The sequence below is a fragment of the Aulonocara sp. 'chitande type north' Nkhata Bay genome, linkage group LG4 (genome assembly GCF_057382095.1).
Source record: "Aulonocara sp. 'chitande type north' Nkhata Bay isolate Kocher_YH1m ecotype deep benthic linkage group LG4, A_spYH_male_GT1.1, whole genome shotgun sequence".
Classification (NCBI taxonomy): Eukaryota; Metazoa; Chordata; class Actinopteri; order Cichliformes; family Cichlidae; genus Aulonocara; species Aulonocara sp. 'chitande type north' Nkhata Bay.
Window position 1 is genome coordinate 5,354,683 of NC_141347.1, and position 14,334 is coordinate 5,369,016.

Sequence of the window (14,334 nt, forward strand, 5' to 3'; positions counted from 1 at the left end):
TTACTTCCTTTAATACTTACTAAGTCATTATCATTTGACAGGGGGCCATAAATCACTGGTTTTGACATAAGGCGTCTAATATCACTGTCTCGCCTGGATGAGCTTCAGAAGAGCTGAAGAAATTCAGATGCAACAAACAGATCCGACCTGACTGTACAAAATCGAGCCCTCTGGTTGAAGACTTATCTGTGTCGTAGGTAAGTTAGCATCCCTACGTAGTTGAGCTGGGCGAGGATGGTCATTTCCAGCAGCATTAGCACCAGTCTAATCGTTCAGCCCCAGTTAGAAGTGTCACAGAAAACAGCACACCTCTCTGTTCCACGTTTATTTGGCATCCAACAAAATCCAATAAAAGCTTTAAGAATTAACATGTTTCACCATCACCAAAAACAACATTTCTCCCAATAAAAATGTAAAACTAGAAGGTCCAAAATCATAAAAAGCAAGCATTACGGCTTGGGGTGTAAGTACATGATGCAAGCAGCTCGAGACGGGCAAGTTGGAAAAAGGCAGAAATCTAATCCTACTGATAGTAAAGCACAACACAGATTAAAGATCCACACTGAAGAAAATCAAGCAGAGGTTTTCCCTTCAGCTGACTCACAGCCACCTGAAACTAACATGACAGGGTGTTTCAGCTGTAACCACAAAAAACAGAAAAGACCTCCTGAGAAAACAATTCTACTTCATCTTTTATTCGGTGAAATCTAACAGCACTTCAGAGTCAAGTTTGTTCTTTTTAACAACCAAAGCAAAGTTTGATTACTACGTTTCCACCGTGCTTGCAGCTGGATTGAAATAGAGTTTTTTAAACCCCCATTTCACTCCGTCCTCCCTCACAGTGTTACCCACTGGCTGCTCAGGATGATAATGCCAAAAGTTGAGAGAAAAACGCGTAGCCGTGTAAGCCATCTAACCGTCCACTGAGTTTGAGCCACAGTAAAGTCCCAGCCAGTGTGTCAGCTGTGTGCTCCGGAGGAAAACAGCTCACCTCTCGCTTCATCCCGCCCTCTGCTGGGCTCTGACGGCCACAAAAAGATGCAGTGATGTTTATAGGTACAACTTGACAGTCAGCAATGTAGGTGAGAGAGGGAAGGTATTTTCAAGTTGAGGGTGAGGTGGCTTTTGCCTTCCTTCCCTCCTTCCTCTCCTGGTGCCACCATGCCCACTCAGACCCCAAAAAGGAAGGCCGGTCAGCAGGCGCACCAAGTGCCGTGTTAGCCCAATCACCCATTGTTGGGGGGAGTGTGGTTGCAGCAATGCTACGAGGTTGCTGCCCCAGTTTGGGTACCCAGGGGTGCGGGAGGGTGGACTAAGCATCCACGTCCCATATTCTTCCCCTAGTATGGCCTGGTACTGCTGTGTTGACACCCAAGTCCCGCTGGACTCTGGTGGATCTCCAAGCCTTCGCTGGACCAGACATGAAGCAGCAGAGCGTTCACACCCATGCAGTCCAGCCCTCATACAGCTGGGCCAAGTTATCCATGTTGGTAGCCTCCTTGATAACAAAGTCCACCTGCAACCAAACCAGATGTGGTCAGTTTTAAATACAGACAACGTTATTGTTACGATATCTGACTCTTTCATAATGATTAGAATCTGCTCAGACGATCCGATTCCAGTCTTTGTTTAAAACTGGACTTTGCTGTGCTCAGACTCATGCAGACCACTGCTGCTGATGCTGCTGCATTACAAAGGCTTCAGACATCTGATAAATCCATGCGACTCTCACAGCAGCAGACATCGACTTCACACTGTGTCAGCACATTTTGTTTGTTTCTTTTAAACAACCTCTTCATCCTGTCACGAGGCTGCTTTGACATGCCTCCCTATTTTGGTTACAAAATGATGTGCTACCTGCTCGGAGACACTCATCCTCCTGTTGGGATCGATGTCTCGGCCCTCCAGTTTGGCTTTCACTCTCTTCCACACGCTGACCGCGTAGGAGTTCCTCTCTTGGACCGCTGAAATCGAACAAAGTGTTTGTTGAGATGAAGTCTCTAATGTTAATGTTTGTTCTGCACAGGAACCTGTGTAGACACTGGGATACAATTTCATTTGCTAAAGGTAGGTATGCACCAAGCCTACAACTCCTGCTGAACACAAGTACTGAGACTGTAATCCTCACTCTGAGAAAGGGAACGAATGCTCTTCTGACCTCAGACAGCTGCATACATATTACATATTTGTGAAACCTGCTGCTTTTTCAAAAGCCCCAGTTTCCAAAGATTGTGAGGAGAGTGAAGGAAGAGTACCTCGTCCTGTTTTGGGGTCTCGTACAGCCCTCTTGGGGCTGGAGTTGAGACCTTTACTGCTCACTAGAGTACTGGGCGGGGTATCGGTCGGGGTTCCCAGGTTGCGTGGGAGAGCCTTGCGTGCATTCTGGGACATCGAGTCTGGCTGGGTTTTCACCCCACTGCATCTGACAGCTAAATGAAAAACATAACAAATACACACACGTGTGTGTACGTGTCACATGTTCACTTGACAGGACGCACACTGACACCAGTGAAAACCCATTTTCCCCACCATAAGGTTTGTAGCATGCTACAACATCGGGAGGCTATACCTGCTGCAAAGCTCGACTGTGCTGCAGAAACAGGACTGGAGCACTCAGCGTCTCTGTCGGTCACCAGTGGGGAGGCAAAGCCCACCAGGCCGTTATAGACGCTGTTGGAATAAACGCATGCATGCATTAATAACGATTATTAATAATAATTAATACGATTTTTATGTGAAAATGAAAAAGATCACTTAGTGTGTGTGTGACCCAAGCACCTCTGGCTCTGTGAGTGCAGCTCTTTCAGAGTACTGGGGATTTCTTCCAGTAGTTCGAGCTGCTCCTGGCTGAGGTGCTGTCCACTGGCCTGGACAACAGTGAACAGCACTAACTGGATGTTGTCTTGCCAAGCTTTGTACTCCAACAGGAAGTGACGCACGCTGCCCTCGTATGTCACCTCTTCACCATCCGCCAGCGCTGCCTCCTCGTCCTGTACGACATAAGAACAGTGACGACTGCAGGTTCACAGCAGGATGCAGCAACGTGCAACACACGTGTGGACCATTTTTAAACCTTTGTGCTCGCTCATCTTCTACACTTATTCGAATGGCAAACACATAATAGTGGTGAAAACACCCCAGATTTTAAAATCAGCTGTGTGTGTGTGCCTCAGGTGTACCTTGGCCATGGCCCTCAGCAGGTGCTTGACGTCAGCTAAATGGCGGTTGTGATTAGAGAGAATCGTTTTGATCGAGTCCACCAGCAGCTGCAGTGTTTCTCCACAGGTTTCCAGCTGCTGCTCCCGTTCCTCCTGATTCCTCTGCTCCATGTTTAGCTCATCCTCCAGCTGCCTCTGGGCACAGCTGAGCCACTCCACACTGCCTATAGGCAGGTCTAGCACTGGACTCTGTAGCAATGGAAAGCACATCGCCGTCTTATCAAGTTTCTCCAAACTCACTGGGTGATCACTCAAAAAGGTGAGGGCAAAGAAGGACGCACATGGTGGCCATTGATAGAGAAACACAAAGAACAGGTTTCATACAAACATCTGTTAGACTGTGAAGATGAACTGTGAATGCAAACAGAAACATTTAGTCTCAGTAGGAACTCCAAGCGTTACATGTCAAAAGTGGGTTTGGAGTGGTTAATGTTCCGCTAGCACCTGTAAAGTCTGGTTGTCCAGACACCGACAGGAGAAAACTGACCCTCGCTCTGACCTCAGGAAATGTTTGTTTATTAACTCAGCTGGTTGTCTGACTGCATGCTGAGAGTTTTAATAAAAAAGTTTTAATAACTTCCTGAACTCGGTGTTTTTAAATGTATCACAGCCTGACAGACTCGCTAAGGGCCGGCTGGAACTAGGTTTCATATCCTACATGTGGAAATGAATGTTATTAAAGATGAAGGACTAATTATTTAAAATGTTATCAGTGCATGTGGTACAAAAACAAGGCTGCACCAGAAAAACTTGACAGAAATGTAGGTCAAAGGTCAAACCAACCAGTCTGTGCAGGAGCTGGAGTTCCAGTGCAGACACCGTGCTGCTAAACTGGGCAGCGTACGAACACGTCTGCTGGCAGCGCTTCAGCAGTTCAAACAGGGCTGCGTCCATGCTGAGAGCCTCGGGGGATCGGGTCCGAAGGCCTTCAAAGTTGAGGATCGTGGAGCACAGGAATGTGACCTGGAAAGGAAGAGTGGCAAAATTGGCATTTTGTCCAAATGTGGTGATCAGTGACAGCAGGAGGCGAACACAGCAGCGGCTGTACCTGGCTGGTGCGCTGGTTGTCTCTGGCCACCATGGCGCGTCTCTCTCTGATGGTCATCTCAAAGTCCTGCAGGACAGGCGCCAGTGCTGGGTTGGCTCCACCGGCCCACTTTAAACGCTGCTCGATGCTAGCCTCCAGCGACGCTAGCTTCTCCTGAAGACACCACCAACGTGAATCACAGGACAGGAAAAATGTTTCATACAACTCACAACCCTGATAACGATAAGCGGAAATATTATTACAAAGTCATAATGAAGCTCTGAGAGGAATACTTTGCACATACTGAGGTGGATGCACATGATCACAGGATCGTTTCCATGGTAAAGGAGGAAGAGAGGGCGGGTGCATGTGGGATACATAGACTGGTTTCCCATTACAACACAGTGTGCATGCTTGTCGTCATAGCAATGCGACATGAACGCTACAACAAAGGGGGCGTCGCTTGGTTAAAATCAGGCTTCAAACTTTCCTTTTTGTTAAAGTAGCATAAGTGAGCGTCTCACCAGACCCCCCTCCTGCGTTCTGAATGACACCTGACGCTATACACAGGGAGGCCCCTCCTGACACTGGCGTCACTTAGCCAGCCTGCAGGGGCTGGTGTAACAGCAGCTTCTGATGAGGGGCGTCCCCACAGTGAGACACTCACATCTGATACTCAGAGAACCTGGGTTACATACATAACCTTAAGTTAGCTTGAAGGACTTTTGGTTCGCCTGGCAACCCAGCAGGCTTTTCCTGAATTTCACTGACATGCCTTTCAGGTAATGTTTCTGAGCTGCTGCAGTTTAACTTTACTATGAGAGTTTCCTGTAGAAGTTCCTATGTTAAACACACTAAAGTATGTTTAAAAATGTCATTCTCCTAAAGTGGCCAGAAACTATTATGGTTTTGATCTGGGAATGAAGACAAACTCACCTGAATGGCAACGATGGCTGCTTCATCCTGACTCAGCTTATACAGCTTCTTCTTCATGTTGCTGAGGATCACAGAACGAGGAGGAATGCTGACACTTAAAGGCTGATTGCTGGGACCCAGAACATCCTCGTGCTGCCACTGAAAGAAACGCACCAATAAAAACAGTGGTATATTTGGACAATCACCAAATGACATGAAGTTACGTCAGAGATGATCCAGACATCATCATGATTCTAATACAGCTGACCAGAACTCGCCCCGTTCTTTGCAGCACTTTGTGTTAGCTTCACTGATCTTCAGCTTACACCGCAGGCGACTGGAAGTATTTTTTGTGATGTGAAAAGTGATCACAACTCCAAAAGCAGCACTACTGGTGCATGTACCTGGAACATAGCGATGTGCAGCTGGCTCCTCTGCAGGCTGGCCCTGGCAGCTTCCAGGTTGCTATCCAGCCTCCTCAGCAGGTCAACTTTTTTCCATGCTGTGTCATAGGACGACACCAGCACTGTGGCTCTGTTCAACAGCAGCTGGGAGACTCGACCTGACGTCAGCCCCTGCTCCACTGCCTTCTTACAGAGCTCGTCCAGAGAAACCTTTGGAGGAACACACATAGCAAAGGTTACTTTACGGTATTCTTTACAGTCTTTGAAAACTGGAACAATAAATGTGTATCCACTCTGCATTTACACTAAAACATTCAACATTTCACACACACAGCGTTTTTTGTAAATAAGGTTTTTCCACGGTGAGTAGAATCTGGTGAAAAATGAAGGATCCATTGTGGAAGAAGGTTGCAACATGAAAAATATTTGGAACAGGTGACACATGAGTATGAGATCCAGAAAGGGCGATGACTGTCCGACAGTCAGGGGGAGGCTTTGAAAGAACAGGTTATCAACTCAAACCCACTGATTACTCTGCAGCTGAGAGAGCGATACTTGTTTTTAAACAGGCTGAGTAAGGACTACCTGATGGGCAGCAACGATCAACAGATCAACCAACCTGAACTAGAACGCAGCCAACAGGTGATCAGCATTTCTAAAGACTCCTTTAAGATAGTTAAAATTCAATAATGAACACTCTTTTTTAACGTTGACATGGAGAACATGAAGAAGGTTGAAAAGAACGTTGAGAGAACAAAGATACTGAACACCACATAATTCCACACAGATCATACCTTGCTCTCTGCACCAAAGTCTTTTGCTTCCACCTGAGCGACAATGTCCACACCGAGGGCAGAGAGGGTGCTGCAGAGGGCCAGACTGAGGGCTTGGCTGGGCATACCCATAAGCATCTGCCGGACAAACTCAGCAGTGAAGGCCTTGATGGGACGAATCATCTGTTCCTCACTGACCACTGCTGCACCCGACCCAGTGCTGCCGGGCCGGCCGTACAGGGACTTCCCCAAACCAACAGGTCCATTTGTAGGTAACAGCTCCTCAGCTGGGGCGCAGGTACCTGCAAAGATTTGTCCCACAGTCATCAGACATGCCGCAAGAATATCTGGTTATTTAAACCACAGAGCTCACAACTACCTCGGAAAGCTATGTTCTCTCTTTCTATGCGAAACACTGAGCAGTCTGACTTTGTCAAAGTGCAAACATCCAGAAACACTTCATAGTGGAAGAAGGCTGTAGATTATGGCTAAACCAATATTTTAACAATGCTCAGCCCTCTCTATAGTGTCCATGGCATCAAGTGGGTGCTTTTAATAAAGTGCAACAACATGATAAGTTCATCCTCAGTCTGTGTGGCCGTGAAGAGCTCTTACCAGAAAGAGTCTGAGCAAACGAGGAACACAGCCTGAAGAAATCCCTGATGGTCTGCAGTCTCTTGATGAAGAACACTTCCTCCATCAGCTGACGCTGATTCAGGCTATCAAAGAAGTGGAGCTGTGTGGCTCGGGCCTCCCTCAGAACATCCACCTTTCTCCACAGGGGCGGCACCTCTAAAGAACTCAGCTAAGGATAATGCAGAGCAAAGTAATATTAGTCGCTCCAGGAAACAACGGTGTAAGAAACACAGACTAGTTCCTGAAGAGCAGGTTAGGACTGGATCAAGCTTATCCTGCACTGTGTTTCCACCTGCTGTCAGGATACAAAGTGCATTGTTGTTTGCTGTGCTGGTACACAACCATGCCTGTGTTGAGAATAACATGGAACCTGGCGGCCAATTATGGTACAGAATTGAACTCAATATTTAAAATAAACAAGCTATAAAATGCACCGTGAGTCATAAAAATATCCCGTTACAGACGTGACGAGGATTTCTGATGTCATTCTAGGTCTTTCACTGCATTGTTCTGCCCTCTGCAGCCCCTAATCTCTCTGCAGTGGCAGTGCAAGAGTGTACAGCTGTTGCTAATTGACCAGGTGTGGATAAACCTGAGGCGGGCTTTCATAAAGGCTCACTACTGTTTGTCTTAGTGGTACCAGTTATTTTGGCCAACTTGTTATGCGATTTAAAATAAAAGCTCTTCTCTGTGAAGTTCTGGTATCAGTCTCCATGTTTATGTCGCAGCTTTGGAGCCGGGTCGTAACATGCATTCACTGAATGTGCAGAAATGTAAGCTCTACCTTTTCAGTCAGCTGCCCAAAGGCCGTCTCCAGCTGAGTGAACATGCCATCAAAGGCAACCAACAACATTTGACCTGCAGACATCTTTGGTGTGTCCTGGCCCTGTCCATCCATGCTATGAGGCTGGATCAGTTCAGAGTACTGCACACGCAGCATTCTGACAAACAGACACACACAAAACAAACTTTAAGCATGCAGGTTAGCAGCAAGTTAAACAGCACTGTGTCCGCTAAAAATGCACGACAGGAACTCCACCTGGTGATGTGGAGGCAGTGGTTACGGCCGTTGTGGTCCAGGCCTGTGCCGGTTTGCAAACTATCGGCCAAACCTTGCAGGCCAAGACCATCAGAGCTCTGATCTACCAGCTGCTCCAGTTCTGCCAACATGGACTCCAGAGTCGGCTCTCCTTTGATCATACATCGCAGAGCCTCTGGAAAGATGATCTGACGGAAATTGGTGTTCAGCTCCTGCAATAAAAAGATGACAGGCCAGAGCAATGTCAGCAAAAAGACTTTACACGGCCTCAGCCTGTTCCTGCGCGGCTTCATAGTTTGCAGGTGGACCTACCTGTAAGCAGGTATACACAGCACTGGCCAGGTAAACAACCTGGGTGGTAGCTGAAGGTGGAGGGAGCTCCAGGTCATGAGTTAAAAGCGGGCAGCGTTGCAGCAGTGTTACAAGCCCATTGATGTTTCCAATCATACTGCATAGCTCCTCCAAAAACCACGCCCCATCCCGAGACGTCAGGTCCACGAGCTGCTCCCCAGCGCTGGTTGCTGCACCCTCCATCACCAGGTTGCGTCTACGGTCAATCAAACACAAGACAAAAGTGGGTTCACTGTGTCCACTGCAGCTTTTATCCACCCACTCAAACCCAACCACACCGAGGTTGGACTGATCTCATTTCCAACGCTGCCGAGGACCACATCGTTTTTTATTACGTCCCATTAAAGCCCCATAAGTAAAAATGGTGCACTGTCTTTTTCACATGACTGCATGCTGCTGAATAGACACTTCACGTTATGCACAGAGCACTTCTCGCCATGTGACCTTCTGCCCACTCTAATGTGTGAGATCAGTAACAGTAGCACGCCTGCTAGCTTCCATGGTTATTATCACAGGTGAGTTGGCCAAGTCTGACTAAAGAAAACAGAGTCCTACATGATCTGACCAGGACTCAGTCGTGCTGACAGCAAAGACAAATCGCCGAGAGCTGGATGAGGAGGCCTGCTTCCAGTCTGTAGAGCAGCCTGTGACAAGGCCAACAGGCTAGCAGATTGCTTCGGGATACAACCTTTAAAGCTCTGTGCCAATGCAACAACAGGCAGCAGGATGATTTTGTGGAGCGCTCGTGCAGGAATCACCTTCTTTAAAATGTAAATAATGATGGTGACCGACTTCAGACAGAAGAGGACCGCTAACATGAGTGACCATCACCATGTGGTTCAGATTAGGGCTCGTTTCTTTCCTCCTGCTTTATCTTACCAAAGATCTCTTTTCCAGAAACAAAGACTTTTTAAAATCTTTTCAGTCCTAACCAGTAGTTTGAACCTTAACCAGAGCTTTAAGTGGTCTTTCAGGGTTTTTAGTGCCGCTGAGTGGATTTCTTCAGATTACTGACTCAGAAACTCTGGTGTTAGGTTTGAGTTTTTCCCACCTACGTTTGGCTGCCTTCACTTACATCAGCATGTTTTTGGACCTCATACTACCAGATTCTTATTCATCTGTCTGTTGACCTACAGTACGGACACAATTAAACCCTCACAGACAGTCACAGGGACTGAAAACTGTGAGACACAGAATGAAAATGTGAATGAAACCTGCAGAGTGTGCAGAGGGCAGAGGTGATGATTGCAGCCAGGCTGAGAGAACCTGGCTCTCCATTCTCCCGCAGGAAAACTGTGATGCAGTGCTCAATCTCCTGCAGCTGCTCCTCACACGCTGCTACTGTGGTGCCCTCAGCCTTCAGCCGCTCTGCTTGGTGCACCACGCGCTCGTTGGTGTCAGCCACTTGGTGCTGCAGAGTCAATTCCACACTGGAAAGAAACTGGCAGGAGGCAGCAGAAGGTTGTGGAGCAAACAGCAACTCATATCTGGAAAGAGAGAGACACACATTTAGCTGGTATCGTGAGTTACACCATGAGGAGCAGAACATAAGCTTGGATGTGATTCATGGTGATGCTGCAACCTGTCCTGTCTCATGAACTGCAGGTATCTGCAGGTAACTCAGGTGAAGGGGCGCACAGGATGTTTGCCGAGTTGAAGAGAACTATCATAGGGGACATTTTTAGGTGTGTAACTTGGACCTGACGGTGGGTCTCAGGGGTGCTTCTTCACCAAAAACATTTTAGGGACTCTGCGAGGACTGGTCACCAGTAAGGCTGGTACCAGCTAAGCGACACATGCAGTCCTAGGGTTAACCAATGAAAATGAGAAAAGACAATGCGTGGCTCCTTACTGTCTGTAGATGTGCTGACAGTGATCTGCTGTCATGTCTCTCAGCAGCTCTTCCAACCAGGCCTTCCACTGATGGGCCCTGTGGAATACTAGGGTAGCCCGTGGGTACAGCAAAGCCACTGTGGCATAGCTGTGAAGCTGCTCCAGGGAGCTGCGGAGGGCTCCACGGCGCTGCTGCAGCAAGGTGCTCACCTCCGCCTCCAGGCTCTCACATTGGCTGATTAGGTGGGCCTGACCTGCATTTTGCAGGAAGGCTGTGGCTGGCACATAGCTGGGAGGGCCTGATGGGACAGCCAAGAACAAGAAAGCACAGCTCAGTACAATCAATGCATTTTTACTGAAAACTGAACCACAAGCAGTGTTGTTTAATCGTAGTGTTAAGCAGGGATAAATCATCAATATCACATAAATAATTAACATTGACCCTGACAGGCGGGCACACAGTTAACCATCCAGCTCTTCAAGAACAGTAAATGTTCACGATGACATCACTAGAGACAGAAACAGCGTCCGACAGAGTGAACCTGAAATGTGAGTTTGGAGAATCAATAATTGGATAAAGGGCCATGACACTCAACCAGTGGCTGTAGTTCCACTTCCACAGCACAATGTTCTCGTTCCCTCCTTTGTTCTATTTACAGAAACACTAACAGCAGGACAAAAGGCAGAACTCACACTTTACTGTACAGACAATACTCTTCCAAGACCTTCAATAATCCTGAAAAGAGTCGTATGAACATGTCCCTCCCACTGAAAACGCTACATGAAGGCAAACAATCACGTTCCTGGGATTTCCTGACCTGGACGATTGAGCTCGTATTCAGACAACCTGTGTCTGTTTCCACTGGGTGAGGGAGTCCAAACCAAGAAGTGGGACGCACAGGTGGAGCCCCAGGTGCACGCAGACTTCCTGTGTCATATGCAAGCTTATTGGCTGCTGACTACATATTAAAACGGGCTCCCTCCAATCAGGTCAGGAGCAACTCAAGAGCTGTGCAGTTATTGAACTAAATGTCAAATCATCCTATTTTCATTTTATATATTTTTAAGTAAAATATACCAAAGCAACACCCAGAAATATGTTGAAATACACAATATTCAGAAACCTGAGGAGAGTATTTTACACAGACACTGACCAAGATCGATAGGACTGCTGATGTCCTGCAGCAGGCTGGCGAGCTGTGTGGCCTCCAGGCTGGAGAATGCTGCCTGGTACTGGGAGATCCACTGGTCCAGTTCAGTCAGTTTGCCCTGAATGGCCTCCTGCACGGTCCGCTGTCGTGACTGCAGCTGGGTATGTTCAGAGTACCTGTGAGTAGGAGGGCTGGGTGAGTAAGAGTTCAGAATGAGGCGATGATGTTTGTGGATACAGTATTTCTGTTATCGTCCTGATCTCATCTATTCCAGCGGTGCTATTAAATTTCCTGCACGTAGCACTCGGCAGGCGTGCGCACAAAGAAGCCATCGCACACGCGGCTGCAGTTTCACATTCTCGCCACCAGCTCTCCGTTTCTCGGACTGAAACCCTGCTCGCACGGATCAGCTGAGTTTGAATGGTCGGAGCAGTGCAGAGGCTCAGCAGTAAATAATCCAGCTGTCAGCATCTCCACTGCTACACAGCAAACTGCTGATAGTTCACTCTGCACACTTTCAAATTGTAAACAAAGTTTCAAATAGTTTTTCTGTTGTTGCCACAGTATGACTGTTTATATAACTATGATCATCTATTCAAAGCGACCAATCGCTTTACGACCCCGTCCTCCTTTGGGCTCCGCCTCCAAACATTCAGCTGATTTGTGTTCACCGAGCTCGTCTGTTACAGATCTGCTTCCTGATACAACCGTCCCGCCTGCACCAGGAGAACACCCCTAAGAGTGGTCTCATTAACATGTGTGGTAACTGTTGAATACTTAACTCGAGTCTGTGTGTCGGCACTGCTGCAAATGAGCGTGCGATCTGAACCATGTATTTATTTTACAGAGTTACATTGTTCTTCATGTTCTGGTTGCTGTAACACATTCGTTTCCTTCCTTCAGGGGTAATAAAGCTTATCTTATGCTATAAGTGTGACCACAATGTTTCCAAGCAACAGCATCACCTAACTTTATCTATCAATGAATAATTTAAAAGCCACATTTCCTTATTTTGTTGTCTGTAGTGACTGTTTAAAAGACGATCAAATATCCAAACATGTTACAAACTTCAATGAATCCACCGGACGCACCTTTCAGTCTTTCAAATGTATATCCTTAAAGGCATGCATTTGAAAGAACATGAACAGTGTGCTGTGTCTGACCTTTGCTCCAGGGTGAAGATGTCGTGGTCAGGGTGGTTCTCTGCCCCCTCTAAGAAGGCGCTCTCCTCTTGTAGTTTAGCTTGGCGTTTCTCTCCTTGGCAGAGAAGCTCCTGCAGGACCAAGTACTCTTCTACGGCTTCTTCTACTTGTGGTAGGACCGCTAGCATTTCGTCACGATTCTTAAACCAGTTCACCTGCACGAGGCCCACACAGAACAATAACACATTAAAAATATGAAATGCAGGAAAGGATTCATTCTACAGCCTGCAGGGTTGTTAAAAACAAAGCCAACCCTACTCCTGCCTATTTAGACAATGTGAGCTGTAAGAGCAATAACTGTAGTGTCAGCGGTGGATTAACCTGGAATGACAGATAAAAGCCACTAAAATTCTCCTTCTTTACACTGTAACGCAGTCCTTATTTAACTTTCTCCCCTATTTATTGTTCTCACTGCCAGACAAAGTGAAGCAACATTGACAACTGCAATTAAAGAAACGGCTGCAACCATGGCAACCTGAGACACCACCACAGAACCGACTGGATTTGCTGATAAGGTGCTGTATGATTATTTGACATCTGTGAACTCACCTTGATCTCAGCCACCCTGGAGGAGAAGAGAGAGCGCGTGATGTCTCTCTCCATGTCCCGCTTGCTCTTTTTGCTGTCAGCCTGTTGGCCTCCCCCTCCGTACACTGCACCCGCAAATCCTACCTCTCCCCCCGAGGTCCAGTCCACCAGAGGGTCGTACACGAAGGCCTCCAGCAGGGTCAGTAAGGTCTCTCTGCCTCGTCGCATTATCTGAACCACCTAGAAACACACATCCCACTTGATTTTTTCCCCCCACGTGTATTTTGACTTCCATCCTGTCACAATAGCCGACAGCTCTAACATCTCCATGTTTCAGTGCATGGGAAATATCCCGAGGTACAAAACGTGCACTGGCTACATCCCTCTAACAAACAGCCTGTAAGCTGCAGCAAACTGTAAAAACAAACTGTCACTCCATCTACTGCTTAATTTTACCTTCATTATTCTAAACTGTGCAAAAAAAGCCACTCGTCTCAATATTTATCAATTACAGCCCAGTGGGAATACTTTCCAATCGTGACCCTCAGGGAAACAATCATCTCAGGCTCATGTGTTCATTTTATAAGCTCCAACATATTGAACACTTTGAACTTGGCTCTCGCTTCATCAGCAGCAAGAGATGAAGATCCTCATTCTAACAGCAGAGGTGGGCGGTGGTATGGTGTACCTGCCACGGGGCACACTGCGACTATGCTACGTGAAATTAGTCCAATCTGTTACAAGGTGTGTGAGAAATGCTACTGATGATAACATAGACGGGTGTGTTTTAGATACCCTTTCACAGATGGGTTGAGTTAACGCCTGTACAAATGGTTTTATATGCAGTGTGATGTGAGAGTAACCTGTTCACAGGACAGCCTGAAGATGCCCTCCACCCCAGTGACTCCCAGAGCCATCTCGATGTTGTGGGTCATCCTGAATGGGACCTTCTCTGGCACTCGCAGGCTTTTCCCTGGCAACACACACACACTTTGATACTGTGCACCCAGGAAAACGAGCAGGTCACCCACTACATGGAAAATCGATACTGTTCCACGCTAGCAGCCAAAAATAACCCCTCAGCTGGGTTTCCTCCAACATCTCAGTGTGTGATAAAGAGCTTTGAGTCTGATCATATTATGGGGGAGGAAAAGAGCTTTATTATATCTGCACAGAACAGGCTGACTAGCTGTGGTGAGCACTGTGTGAGTGGTGTTCACCTCTGTCCCTTTGCTTCTATCACATGCAGCACAATAG

The 14,334-nt window shown here is 47.2% G+C and overlaps 1 protein-coding gene across 5 annotated transcripts in view; it reads right to left on the bottom strand.

Moving 5' to 3' along the window:
• Nucleotides 1-310: 310 nt before the first annotated feature.
• smg1 (SMG1 nonsense mediated mRNA decay associated PI3K related kinase) overlaps nt 311-14,334 on the bottom strand; it is a 60,500-nt gene continuing 46,476 nt past the window's right edge. For all 5 annotated transcript variants that reach the window (XM_086288101.1, XM_086288099.1, XM_086288100.1 and 2 more), the window contains 21 exons: nt 13,941-14,050; nt 13,099-13,317; nt 12,511-12,704; nt 11,351-11,523; nt 10,216-10,495; nt 9,578-9,850; nt 8,325-8,559; nt 8,013-8,224; nt 7,758-7,914; nt 6,953-7,142; nt 6,359-6,639; nt 5,565-5,774; nt 5,182-5,319; nt 4,267-4,419; nt 4,002-4,181; nt 3,180-3,407; nt 2,779-2,990; nt 2,570-2,670; nt 2,256-2,429; nt 1,858-1,964; nt 311-1,516 (listed from right to left, as the gene is read on the bottom strand). In XM_086288101.1, coding sequence (XP_086144227.1) covers nt 1,439-1,516; nt 1,858-1,964; nt 2,256-2,429; nt 2,570-2,670; nt 2,779-2,990; nt 3,180-3,407; nt 4,002-4,181; nt 4,267-4,419; nt 5,182-5,319; nt 5,565-5,774; nt 6,359-6,639; nt 6,953-7,142; nt 7,758-7,914; nt 8,013-8,224; nt 8,325-8,559; nt 9,578-9,850; nt 10,216-10,495; nt 11,351-11,523; nt 12,511-12,704; nt 13,099-13,317; nt 13,941-14,050 — 3,905 coding nt within the window. In that variant the 3' untranslated portion in view covers nt 311-1,438. The remainder of the gene's footprint in view (nt 1,517-1,857; nt 1,965-2,255; nt 2,430-2,569; nt 2,671-2,778; nt 2,991-3,179; nt 3,408-4,001; nt 4,182-4,266; nt 4,420-5,181; nt 5,320-5,564; nt 5,775-6,358; nt 6,640-6,952; nt 7,143-7,757; nt 7,915-8,012; nt 8,225-8,324; nt 8,560-9,577; nt 9,851-10,215; nt 10,496-11,350; nt 11,524-12,510; nt 12,705-13,098; nt 13,318-13,940; nt 14,051-14,334) is intronic.